A 14,611-nucleotide genomic window follows, 5' to 3' on the forward strand; every position below is an offset into this window, starting at 1 on the left:
TTTTAATGGGTACTTCATTACTTCATCATGTGAAGCCTAGTTTGGCAAATATATATATATATATATATATATATATATATTTTTTTTAATGGTTTCAGTTCAGTTCAGTTCAGTCTCTCAGTCATGTCTGACTCTTTGCGACCCCATGAATTGCAGCACGCCAGGCCTCCCTGTCCATCACCAACTCCCGGAGTTCACTCCAACTCACGTCCATTGAGTCGGTGATGCCATCCAGCCATCTCATCCTCTGTCGTTTCCTTTTCCTCCTGCCCCCAATCCCTCATTTAGTGATATTTTATTAAAGTAATTCTCAAGAGGAAAAACAAAAGGTAGGGGAACCAGATATTCTAGCCTAAACTTAGGTGTGGTTCAAAGCACAAAGAAGGAATGAACACAGTAGCCAAGTTCTGAGATTTCACTGATTTCAGGTCCCTGCTCCTCTCCTGCCCTCCTGTCTACAAGACTTGAAATTTTAATTTATAAATTCTTCCCTGGTTATCTTAGATCATAGAAATTTTTCCTTTGAACTTAATGAGCTTTATATTTGTACCCTGAAATGATCCTAAACTATATTATACTCTCCAAGCCTTCAATAAATTTAGGGGTGATCTATCTACAGATACACCATGCACAGTGTCTAGTGTAGGTCTAGGTATATAATTATCTATATTGATTGATAGGTAAAATGAGAGTAGACTGATACATAAGCATATAAAGGTAATCTAAAGTATAATGCAAACATTATTGATGCATTAAAATTAAAACCAAACACATGGGAGAAAGAACCTTCTGAGATCCATTACGATAATACATGTAAAATAATTCTATAAGGCACTATTCAAATGTAAAGCCTCACCAAAAAATAAACTCCTAGAGGAGTTTTGTTCATTTGAGGACCTATTGTTCTGAGAGAATAAGCTGTTCCTAACTTTAAAATAGGAAAGCTTTCCTTTACCCAAAGCATTAGGATATTTATGCTCTTACAGACTTGGCATGAGAGATGTGATACTCTTGCATTATGTTCCACAGTGAATGTTCTCTTTGCAAATCCTTGCAAAGCTGGATCCTTCCTGTCAGTTTGGTCTCAGCTAAAATGTTTCCTTAGAATGGGCTTCCTTGACCACTCCAAAATAATGCAATGCTCCACCTCTCACTGGATTTTCTTCAAAGCACTCACCTTTATTTGAAATTAACAGACTACTTTTTTTTTTTCTGTTTATTCATTTATCATATATCTCCCTCTGGCACAAGTTCTATGAGACTATGGACTGATCTTCTACAGGTCTGTATGTCCAATTACTAAGAAATATTTATAAATTAAATAAAAAAATTCTCCGAAGTAAATTTACTTATAAACTTCACTTGAATTTAATGGCAGGTTTATTTCATTTCCTCAAACCCAGGATATATAATTTAAATGATCCTTAAAATTTCAAAACTCGAAATAGTTTTGGAAGTTATTTAACTCTCCCTGTCCATTAAGGGAAAAAAAAAATGGGACCTTAATTTATAAAATAAATAGTTCAAAGTCAATTCACTGAGCACATAGTTAGATACAAAAAGGATGTTAAACATTTCATTATCAAAATATCTTAGGTGCACTTTAAATGTAAATCAGCAGCATAATTGACTTAATTATCAGTGCCATTTCATATGATTAAGTACACTTAATGGGAAGCTTTAGTAAAATATGGCCATGACAGGAAGTGTCAAACTCTTCCATGCAATAATTCTGAGCACATTAAACTCTTCAGAAAGTTCTTTTTATTGCCATAAATTCAAATAGTTAAATTGAGGTTCTTCATATTTAGAATCATAAGGATTCTTATAGTTAATGTGAATACACATTATAGTTAATGTGAATATGGTTAATATTTCTTCCCTACACATTAGCAGAGAAGAGTCCAAAAAACAGTCAGAATTAGTGTGTTTTACAAAAGAAACATTTCAGATATTTGTCCCTAATAAAGGTTGTTGGTTTCTTAATATGCTAAAATTCATTAAAAAGCTAAGTGAATCTGGTTTATTGCTATTGCCTCCTACAAGGAAATTCTGGATAGTATCTTTGAAAGATACCTGCATTTGTTAAAGAAAAACATTGTCCAAAATGTTTTTATCAAGTTTTAGAAATCATAGATTTTCTTTTCTGTATTTTTGCTTCCATTTAATGGTTTAATTCAAGAAAACAGTGCCAAAATTTAATCTTAAAATTTATCCCAGTGAGTATTTCTGAATAAATCCCATAAAGAATTATTCAACTCTGGTTTATATATTAATGGAAATAAAATGCAGATTTTACAGATTACTATTTTCATATAATCTTAACTCCATTTTCCCCATTTTATGCATTTCATACATATCCATCTTCAAACTTTCATAATTCCTGAATTTTCTTAATTATCTAACACCTTCTGGATGTCTGGTGAGTCTTCTGCACTGTAGGCAGATTCTTTACCATCTGAGCCACCTGATAAGCATACCTCTCAATGACTCATTTGCAATAGATATTATATTGTAAACTTTAAAAAATAAATATATTTATTATTATACTATATACTTTATATTAACTACAATTAACTTATATCTGGGTCTTCGTGAATATTTAACTATTTGCACTCAGACTCAAACACACATAAATTTATACAGGTAGATAGATGACTGATTGATAGATGGATAAAATAAAATAAACAGAGCAAACAGAATAAGTTGAATTTCAGATGCTTATATATGCAGGCTGACAAATATAGTGTACATTTACATTATCAGAGAAACACTTTCATGATAAGAATTCAGGTCACAAAAAAGAAGCAGTGAATGTCATCAGTTCAAGAAGGCGCTAAACTGTGAGCTATACTATTACCTCCAAAAAATATTTTTTATAAAAAAATCACTTTTAGAAATAACTGCTGCTGCTGCTAAGTCACTTCAGTCATGTCCGACTCTGTGCGACCCCAGATTCTCCAGGCAAGAACACTGGAGTGGGTTGCCATTTCCTTCTCCAATGCATGAAAGTGAAAAGTGAAAGTGAAGTTGCTCAGTCATGTCTGACTCTTCGCGACCCCATGGACTGCAGCCTACCAGGCTCCTCCATCCATGGGATTTTCCAGGCAAGAGTACTGGAATAGGGTGCCATTGAATAACTGACCATAAAAGGAAAAGTCAATCAAAGTCTCTCAGTCGTGTCCGACTCTTTGCGACCCCATGGACTATACAGTTCATGGAATTCTCCAAACCAGGATACTGGAGTGGGTAGCCTTTCCTTTCTCCAGGGGATCTTCCCAATCCATGGATCAAACCAAAGTCTCCTGCATTGCAGGTAGGTTCTTTACCAGCTGAGCCACAAGGGAAGCCCTATAAAAAAGAACCAGAGATTAATATCAAGTTCTAGTGTACCTAAGTCCCCTACAATGATTTATATTTCTAAAACAAAGTACATCTCAATGTAGCATATGTTTATGAGGTTAAACATTACATGGATGACTATCCAACATAATATCTATTCTCATATTTTGCTTTTGTGAACTAGAAAGTTCAAATGAAGAAGTATAGTTATCAAAATGACTAAGCCTTAGGGTATTATAACTTTAAAAACAAAACAAGTTCTGCTAACATTTTCTAACATTATCCTAAAGTTTGGTTAATATCTAATTTTCCTGTTGTTCACTTGTGTTTTCTAAAGGAGCAAGGAAATCAAGTATGCATTATGGTTAACATTCAAAGTAAAATTCTAAAACATTTATTTTAGAAAATAGAGTTTTCTGTATATATCTAAATTAAATATTATATGATCGTTATTCTATAATTTCAATTAAACGAAGAATAGAGAGACTGAAGAGATATGTTTAAACAACTGTTTAAGTTAGAGTGGTGGCCCAAATGCCAGAAAATCTCATTGTAAGCACAGAAGTAAAAATTTTAAGCCATCTGCAGCATGTTTAAGGTTTATCCTGCACCTGGACTAAATAATTGCTAGTGGTTTATATTCTTTATGGAGGTATACATGAACAAAATCTTTTAGACTTTTAGGTCTGTTTATGACCTTTTAGACTTTAAAAGAGGCTAATAAGATACAAACTTTCAGTTATAAGTTCTAACATCTAATGTACAGTTTGGTGACTATAGTTAATAATTCTGTGTTACATACCTGAAATTTGTTAAAAGTAGATCTTAACTATGTGAGGTGATGAATATGTTAATTAGCTTGATTGTGGTAATCATTTCCCACATCACATATGTATAGCATCATGATGTAAAACTCAAATAGATACAATTTTTGCCAATATATCTGGAGTAGGGAAAGAGGCTAAGAAGTTTCTATGTTAATATTGTCAGTACTTTATAATATTTAAATAAAAGTATTCTACAAAACCATCTTCACCAAAATTGGGGATAACACATGAACTTAGATTAAGTTAATTTAGTTAAAAGATTTCTATTATAGTCTAGTTTCTATGACTAGCCAAATAAAACAAATACAGTCAAGTTTTACATACTAACAATCCAATATGCTCAAATTTACATGAATTAAATTTAAATAAAGCAAACAGTTCTAACAGATATAACTCAACTAGACTTTTGTCAAAATTTATTTCTATTTAATAAATTATTATGATTGACATTTTCAGTTGTAAAAATTATAATTGCATGGATTTTTTTAGAAAATTCATTACTTTCAATAATTTCACAAACCTTAGTAATACAATCCCCCAAAAGTCTATAAACTTTTCACTTCATTTACCATGCTATTCTGTTCAATAAGAACCTCTGCCTTTCATTTTTCCATTATATATTATGTCAACTCAAATTTCTTTTCTACTTCATTGCTTGTGAAATTTCGATATAAATGGACTTCACATCATGAAACATGTTCTTCAGATAAATATATTGCTACTTTTATAGTGATCTAGAAGGACAGAAAATTGGGGCATTTGAAGTAAATCCCATTCTGTTAAACTACTGATTGTTGTCAAAAGAGCTTATTTTTTAAGGGTAGTGATAATAATAAAATGAAAATTTCCATAGTATGGTACAGTTCATAAAAAATTCAATAAGTATTGTCTTATTTAACCTACATAGTTGTCCTGAGAGGTAGGTGGTTAGAATCATACTGAGGGTATTTAAAAAGAAACTAGGCTAAGATACAATGAGAATCTCAGCTAGACTGTAGAAGTCTATAGCTGACTGGATATCATCAGTTATATTTTTTCTTCATTTGTTTCTCTTTGGAAGATGTTTCTTTTTTTCTGTGTGTGTGTGTGTGTGCGCGCGCACACATGTGTGCATGTGCACACACGCATGCTTTAATACTTATCAACTTTACTGAAGTATAATTAACATACACTGGACTTGTCAACTACAAATTGGAACTTGCCATGGGTACCTGCTTGTCAATGCAGGAAACATAAGAGATGCAGGTTCAATCCCTAGGTCGGGAAGATCCCTTGGAGTAGGAAATGGCAACCCACTCCAGTATTCTTACTGGGAGAATCCCATGGACAAAGGAGCCTGGTGAGCTACAGTGCCATGTGGCTATAAGAGTTGGACATGACTGAAGCAACTTAGCACACATATGGGCACTTGCCATCTTCCTCTACAAGGATTAAATTACGTGCTGCTGCAATTGCCGACCTCCAACATCCCCTGAAGGAGTTCAGGGTGGAGAACAGAAATAAGACACTCTGTGCTCCAGGAAAACTAGCAGGGCAGGTCTTCAGATATGTATTTTTAGGTTGATTTTATATGCCCATTTTTGTATCTCCTCATATCTAGAAAAGAACTATCCTTAATGGCAATGGCTGTTTCTTGTGACTAGCAGAAGCTTCACAAGATCAGTAGAAACTTTCTGGAAAAATATGTGCTTGATTCCATGTATTCCCCCTTTACCAAAAGCACATATATACTGACTGACCTTTCCCCCTGCCTCTTTGGAATAGTTTCTCAAAGCTATCTGAGGTGCTGTCTCCCAGGCTCAGTCCTCATTTTGTCCCAAATAAAACTTAACTCACAACTCTCATGTTGTGCATATTTTTAAGTTGACAGAGTAAGTGATGCTGACTAGTGTCATGACTTGTTCAAAACCGCACAGCTTAGACCACTAAAACAATAACACCTGCCACCTATGACACAATTTATGTGTGACAAATGGGGGTGATCAGCACTATGTACATCATCGCATTTAATAGTCCCCTGCTGCTGCTGCTGCTAAGTCGCTTCAGTCGTGTCCGACTCTGTGCGACCCCATAGACGGCAGCCCACCAGGCTCCCCCGTCCCTGGGATTCTCCAGGCAAGAACACTAGAGTGGGTTGCCATTTCCTTCTCCAAGGCATGAAAATGAAAAGTGAAAGTAAAGTTGCTCAGTCGTGTCCAACTCTTCGAGATCCCATGGACTGTAGCCTACCAGGCTCCTCCATCCATGGGATTTTTCCAGGCAAGAGTACTGGAATGGGGTGCCATTGCCTTCTCCTTAATAGTCCCCTAGTACAAGTCAAAAAAGTGATGCAATCTTTCTTACGTATATGGACAAACTAGAGCTTAGGAGACCTGATGCCTTACCCTCACACAGATAATAGGTGCTAGAGCCTTGGTCTTGAACCCACGATGCCTCCCTTCCAGACCATACTTGTAACCTTCCCTTGTAGCTCAGTTGGTAAAGAATCTGTCTGCAATGCAGGAGACCTGGGTTCAATTCCTAGCTTGAGAAGATCCCCTGGAGAAGGAAATGGCAACCCACTCCACTATTCTTGCCTAGAAAAATCCCATGGACAGAGAAGCCTGGGAGGCTACAGTCCATGGGGTCATAAGAGTCAGACACAACTTAGTGACTAAACCACAACCACCACATTTCAGGGCAGGGGGACATTCTTCTGAGTCCTTTTCTGCCTTCTGACTTTTTATGACTCAGTTGGTTCTACAATGCATATTATCTCATATATTGTGTGGTTTTAGAAATACTGCCCTTGTGCTATTGGCTCATGCAAGGCAAGGACTTTTGGTGGTGATGCTTTTTGGATGGTACTGATGCTGCCATCAGGGATATTATTTAAAAATACATGACACCTTTAATGATAAAGTCATATTATACTGGGTAATTTTGTCATAAACTATTTTATATGGATATTCATTTCTGAGTTCCTCCTATCTAGAATTTCAACCACTAAGAATTTCCAACATCTGCTGCTTTATATTCCTCTCCCCTTCCTTAGTTTTTTTCTCTTAAACACTATCACTAACATAGTAACATATTTTATTTCTCTTATTCACTGTCTGTATCCTTCACTAAAATATAAGTTCCATAGGACACACAGTTTTGTCTATTTTGTTCACAACTCTATGCCCTGCACCTATTGAGCAGGAAATAAATATCAGTTAAAAATTAACATTTATATCTGAGGACTTATGTTATTTCAATGATTGTTGTGTAATGAAGTAGAAAACAGTATCTGAGACTAATTTTTCAAGAGCACTTGGATCTACTTGTACGTATTTTCACTGGACATGCATTACGCATAGGAGGCTACAGTCTATTAGAAAAAGATTAAAGAACTAGATAAGACCACATTCTCAGTATTCTGGAAGAAGATTGCATTTATATATTAACTTCTCTTTCTCCTGATAATACCACTATTTTGGGGGCTGTCATGTTATGGAGGGATGAATCTAATTAGGGGCAGTAGTGGTATAGAAATCAGCAGCACAGTCACTGGTCTCAGAATACTGGGGTTCAATTTTCAACTGTTCTGCTTACTAGTTCTATACATATTAGAAGTCACTATTATTTTATGCCAAGAACTTTTATCCAGAGACTTCAAGTGTTTTTTCAGTGCTTTGAAACTGTATTTAAACCTATGGTGTATAGGAGACTAGATGCTTCTTTCTTGGAAGGTCTATCATTTGGATCAGATGTTCAAAGTCTGTCAGTATTTACAATACTTTGGGCATCAAAGATCAAGTGATACTGTTATAAATAAATCCCCTAAAGTATATACCTTTGGATTGACTTAAATATCTATAAACCAGCCATAATAATAATATTTTGCAGGCATTTAATATTTCTCAGTTTTTCATCCTCAAGTCTACATAGACCAGAGCTACAAGACAACTATATCTTTCAGTTCAGTTCAGTTCAGTCGCCCAGTCATGTCGGACTCTTTGTGACCCCATGAACCACAGCACACCAGGACTCCCTGTCCATCACCAACTCCCAGAGTTTACCCAGACTCATGTCCATTGAGTCGGTGATGCCATCCAACCATCTCATCCTCTGTTGTCCTCTTCTCCTCCTGCCCTCAATCTTTCTCAGCAGCAGAGTCTTTTCAAATGAGTCAGCACTTCACATCAGGTGGTCAAAGTATTGGAGTTTCACCTTCAACATCAGTCCTTCCAATGAACATCCAAGACCGATCTCCTTTAGGATGGATTGGATGGATCTCCTTGCAATCCAAGGGACTCTCAAGAGTCTTCTCCAACACCACAGTTCAGAAGCATCAATTCTTCAGCACTCAGCTTTCTTTATAGTCCAATTCTCACATCCATACATGACTACCGGAAAAACCATAGCCTTGACTAGATGGACCTTTGTTGACAAAGTAATGTCTCTGCTTTTTAATAGGCTGTCTAGGCTGGTTATAACTTCCCTTCCAAGGAGTAAGCGTCATTTAATTTCATGGCTGCAATCACCATCTGTAGTGATTTTAGAGCCCCCCAAAATAGAGTCAGCCAGTTTCCCCATCTATTTGCCATGAAGTGATGGGACCGGGTGCCATGATCTTAGTTTTCTGAATGTTGAGCTTTAAGCCAACTTTTTCACTCTCCTCTTTCAATTTCATCAAGATGCTCTTTGGTTCTTCTTCACTTTCTGCCATCTTTACTATTAAATCACTGTCTCACAGTTAAGGTTAAGTAATTTGCCTATATATGGCCTCCACAGGTGGTTCAATGGTAAAGAACCTGCCTGCAATGCAGGAGAAAGGAATTTGATCCCTGGGTCAGGAAGATCCCCTGGAGAAGGAAATGACAACTCCAGTATTCCTGTCTGGGAAATCCCATGGACAGAGGAGTCTGGCGGACTCCAGTCCATGGGGTTGCAAAGATTTAGACATGACTAAGTGACTACACAATAAAAATTTTCCTATACTAACATGTCAGTGACAAGAAAACCTCATGTATAAAAAAAATACTATTGAATTTTACTGACAATAATGCCTATGTATTGCTTCTTTGAGAGTAAAAGTGTGTTAGGTTGCTTCAGTCGAGTCTGACTCTTTGCAGCCCCATGGACTATGGCCTGCCAGGTTCCTCTGTCTATGGAATTCTCCAGGTGAGAATACTGGAGTGGGTGTCCATGACCTTCTCCAGGGGATCTTCCTGACACAGGGACAGAACCTGAGTCTCATGCCTCCTGCACTGAGGTGGGCTCTTTACCACCACCGCCATCTGGAAAGGCCTATAAGAGTAAAAGCACCAGGCTCTATTCATTTTTGCAGCCTCAGTATCTGTAAAGTGCAGCAAATATACTACATGTTCCATATATGTTTGCTGTATAATAATTAAGCTGGATATTAGACACAGATCTTCTGATTATGAATCCCTAACATATTCTCATTTCATTAAGTCATATATCTTTTTATGAAATTAATCTAAAGGAGATTGTCATCCCCTTGCTAATATATTGTTCTAATATTTTCTCTTATTCAACATCTTCCTCAGCCAGGGTACCAACTATTAAATAAACACATATCCATGTCACACAAAGAAAAGTAAAACACTAATCAAGAGACTAATAAAGAGAAAAATACACACTTTGTTTCTACTGATAATATATGGAAACTAAAGACAATCAATGTTTTAAACATTCAAAGACTATTTCCTTATGAGTACTTCATTTCTTACAAAGAAGATGCATCATATTATTCCACTATATTCTTTCATAACTAAATTCTTCCCTAACACATCTTTCAGTCAGTAAGGTGAAGATCACCCGTCCAATCTGAGAGCTCTGTGATGAAGATAAGGGGAGTCTATTGACAGAGAATCAAGCTTAACAGGCGAGCAGAAAGAAGGTGAATAAGACTGTTAGAAAAGAAGGGGAAAAAAAGATGAGCAACAGGATCACTAGATATTACTAATGTTGCTACATTGTTTTTTTTTTTTTTTCCTTATGAATTTCAACCACAGCATTCAAGGAATATTGGTTAATTAATGTATAAATACTCTTTTCATTAAGTCTAAGCATATGAGAAAACTGTTTTTAATCTTTTGAGTATACTTTCTTTCCTTCCTAACTCCCTTCCTTCCATCTTTTTTCTTCCTTTTTTAACTGTTAGCTTTTCTATTCTGTACTTTGAGAACCACACTGAGTAAAAAATTGGGGTCTCCAAATGTTCCAAAGATTGTGCAAAGATGAATCACGTACTTGACAGGAAGAAGACATTCCTCAGTATGCTACTAAGCCTTGTGGGGCAAGTTCCACTGGACTATAAGTATATAAACAAATATAGAAAGAATAAAATTCCATTAACTAATGATCTCAGACACTGGACTGTAAGGATGATTTATAGGCAAAAGTTGTATAACAAAGACATCCTAGTGCTTCTAAAATAATCCATGTTATCCAAGATCCATTAAATTTCACATTATATAAACTCAAAGTAATTCTTATTCTCAGATTTTGACATTTGCTTATACAACATCAAATATATTTACATTTGTGAACAATAAAGCTTACTTTCTAAATGAGAAATTAAAAGGCATAACTCTTAAACTTCATAGATAAATATATCTAAACTGTAATAATTTTGTTGTACAAATAATGCAGCAAAACAATAGTGTTTCAAATAACATGTCAAATTATAGAAAGAAAAAACAACAGTATTACTAACAACTAATTTTTAAATGATATTGAATGTGGTTTGAAGAAAAAAACAGTATGTTATTCCTCATGATTTCTTAGTTAGAAGGAACATTTATGTGTTCATATTTAAAATTTTCAAATGCAACATTAAAATTATTAATATACTTTCTAGTATCAGATATATGATGGATTAATTCTTAATTTTTGTTTACTTGCAAGGCCATTTAAAAAGTGCATTTGCATTATTACAACTCATTCATCAAACAATAATGTCTATGATTGTGAAAACAGTCATGCTACTTGAATTATCCAGAATGCCTTTGAACACAGGTTATTCTTAAATGTATTTGAGAATAACCTCAAGCAGCACTTTTAAATATAGATATCATAACACTTTCAAGTTTCAGTTCAAAAACACCAAGGGTAATGCTTTATTTCAAAAATAAAACCCTTCTTTATTTAAAAAACTAAAAGCCCTAATACCTTTGAACTATGTACACAAGAATTATTTTGAAAATTTAAAAAATGCCTCTAATTTCCCATTTAATGGTAAATATTGCATGCAAAAAGACTCTAGCTTCTAAACAAGTATTACAATGACCAACTGATCAGTAATTTGTATCACTTCACAAAAAAGATCTGACAGTAAATTACTGAGTCTACACATGCATGCTACAGCATAGTATCTTCAGAGTCAAAAAATAAAGTAAAATGAAATTACCCTAAAAGACATTTCAAGATTCTCTCCACCCCAGATATCCATTCCTGCATCGTAAGTTCCTATCTCTTCAAAGTAGTTTCTGTCAATAGAAAATAGGCCACCAGCCATAGTTGGGGTCCTAGTTGAAAACAAAAACAAAAACAAAAGAATATCTTTTGAAAACAATGTGTGGAGTTTAATGAGACTATAGCAAATATTTCTGAAACATTTTAAATAAAAAGCAGTATACTTAAAAATTTCAAACTGAAAACATAAAGCCAAATTATAAGAGGTTTTAAAATTAATAAATAGCATTTTATTTCACATTTTCTGTAAAACTAAACTTAGATTAGTCTATAGTTTTTCTTATGGGTGATCAAATAGATATAAGGAACACTGGCCATTTAAGACAGGGGCATATACATTCTGTGTGAAAGGTGTAGTGAAGAGAAATCTGTGTTCTTATCACTGTCCTTAAAGAGCTGAACTAGTCATGAAACTTCTACTTGTGATCCTGTCACCTAATTATAAATTATTTTAATATGAACTCTAGAAACCTATGGAAATGGTTTCTCTATGAAAAGATCTACAATCTATTTGAATAGGAAAAACTAAGTGCTGTGAAATATTTATAGGCAATAAGTATCTAATAATAGTTACATAAGTATCATAATAGCTTTACATCTAATTGTCTACAGCTAATTGTTTTACCTAATTACAATGATAAAATGAATCATATAACCCTATAGACAAACATAAATCCTGTATACTATTCACAGGTTTAGGACATTTGGCACAGATCCAAAACTTTTTACTAGGAATAAATGATTTTGGTTCTCACATTCAAAGTTTCTCTGTAGAAACTAAGAAATCAGGTGCTAACTTTCACAAGGAATAATTATTGATCTTAAAAGATTAATTAAATCAGTAGTTAATGTGTGACCTATACAAAGTCTTTCTGTAAAAGCAGTATACAGTGAAACTGAAAAAGAAAATTCTAGTTCACAAATGAATCTATCTATACAACCAATGATTATTTCTGAATAGAGATTTTCAAGCTTCATAGCACATTAGCAGCCCCTGACACACCCTGAAAAAACTACACTTCCATGTTTGGGTAATTCTCTCAGGTTTAGATTTAATTGGCCGGGAATGGGGCCAGATCTTTGATACTGTGTAAAGGTCCTAAGTGATTCTACTGTGCTGCTAAATTTACTAGATCGGAAACACTGATCTAGTAACTTAGATTTAGGATGTTCATTCAGGTACACTTGACCCTTGAACAACATGGGTTTGAACTGCTTGGGTCCATTTATATGCAAATATTTTAAATAGTAAATGCCACAGAACTACACAATCCAGTGTTGGGTGAGTCATCTGATGTGGAGGAACCTTGGATACCAAGGGCCTGGTATAAAGTATACTCAGATTAACCTCTGTGTTATTCAATGGTAGTTTGAGATTGTTAGAAAACTCAATGTTTTTTCTCAAAATTATGTCCTCTTCTGCCATAGGATGTGCTCGTGTCCTCTAACTGAACAGTGTATTTCATTGAAAACCGCAATATAATATTGTACTTGGACACCTACCATATCACAGAGTTCTCTATTTCTCCCAGTGCTATCACTGTTTTACACTCAGGCAATTAACTGTCCATCAGTTGGAGCAGCAGAGCCTCACTTGGTCTGAGCTGTTTTATTACTTCTAGTCTTGCTGGGTTCCTATCATGGACAGTATCATTGACCTACTGAGTTGTAATCAGAAACAGTAATAAAGCTAAGCAGATGCTAATTATGACATAGCCATGACCCTCACATGACTGGGGTTTTGGAAGTCCATGGAAATAACTATGTAAGGTACCACACTGCTGAATACTCTATTTAATGAAATGAGGAACAGAAATTGCTACAATTATCCTATTATAATGTAACTAAGTGCTTAAGAATGTTAAATGATGCATTTTTAATGATCAGTTCAGAGTGCCCATTCACTTGTATATTTACTAGTAAAGAACAAATGCATTTAACTTAAATACGTGTATTGAGTTTCATCTTATAGTTGGTGATGATTCCTACAAATATGTGAGAAATATATAATAAATGGCAACAATAAATTACATGTTAACTGTAAGAATGACTCAAATAAGTTTCACTTTTACTTGAAAAGTAACAAAATCTTTCAAAAATTTGCAATTGCTCAAAAAAAAAAAATCCTGTATTTTCTGAAGATGGATGCTACTAGGACTTTTTTTTTTTTTTTTGTATTTGAAATGGCAGTTAGCTCTCTCAAACAGTTCAGAGATATTATTCTGCCTTAAATAATATCTACAGCTGTAGCCAGTGCTATGTGGCATGTTCTGTTCTAAGTTAACTGCTCTGTAGTGTCACGCATGAACTATTTACATACACCTGTGCAGACCTTAAGTGTTCAGGGTATTTAGAAAGTATAAAACCTTCATTATAGTTGAGTTAGCTAAGATGATCTTTTTAAGCATCTCTACAATGTCACACCAACCAATTCAATCAATTACATGGGGGGCAGGGGGAAGTAATCACCCAAATGGCTTGGTAATAAATCTTTATAGTTGCTAATGTTAATCATTCAAACAAAAGTCTTAAGTGTCCTTCAATTAATTTTGGCTCCCTATAATGCTCTCATTTTGGATTGCAAAATCATCTAAAAACACTTCAGATCTAAGATGCTGAACTTTGAAATCTGCTTCACTGAATAAAAGCTTCAATTTTTTAACCCTTCCTATTTAAATCCTTTGGAAGTCCTTTTGGTGATGTTTCTTTAGCTACTCCATATTCTCACAGATGATCTCCCTTTACAAATCATTTACTTCCCTCCTCCCACCCACTCTCCAAGACCCTACTATGTCAGTAAACACCTGGCTGAGCACACTAGGTTCTCTGTCCTTGCCTGACTACATTCTTTTTATCAATATTAATATTATACAGACAAAGGTCTGTATAGTCAAAGCTATGGTTTTTCCAGTAGTCATCTATGGATGTGAGAGTTGGACCATAAAGAAGGCTGAGCACCGAAGAATTGATGTTTT

The 14,611-nt window shown here is 34.8% G+C and overlaps 1 protein-coding gene across 7 annotated transcripts in view; it reads right to left on the minus strand.

Moving 5' to 3' along the window:
* GALNT13 (polypeptide N-acetylgalactosaminyltransferase 13) overlaps positions 1-14,611 on the minus strand; it is a 655,101-nt gene that overhangs the window by 215,966 nt on the left and 424,524 nt on the right. For all 7 annotated transcript variants that reach the window (XM_061437749.1, XM_061437740.1, XM_061437723.1 and 4 more), the window contains one exon: positions 11,572-11,689. In XM_061437749.1, coding sequence (XP_061293733.1) covers positions 11,572-11,689 — 118 coding nt within the window. The remainder of the gene's footprint in view (positions 1-11,571; positions 11,690-14,611) is intronic.

This window comes from Bos javanicus, chromosome 2, assembly GCF_032452875.1.
Source record: "Bos javanicus breed banteng chromosome 2, ARS-OSU_banteng_1.0, whole genome shotgun sequence".
NCBI lineage: Eukaryota > Metazoa > Chordata > Mammalia > Artiodactyla > Bovidae > Bos > Bos javanicus.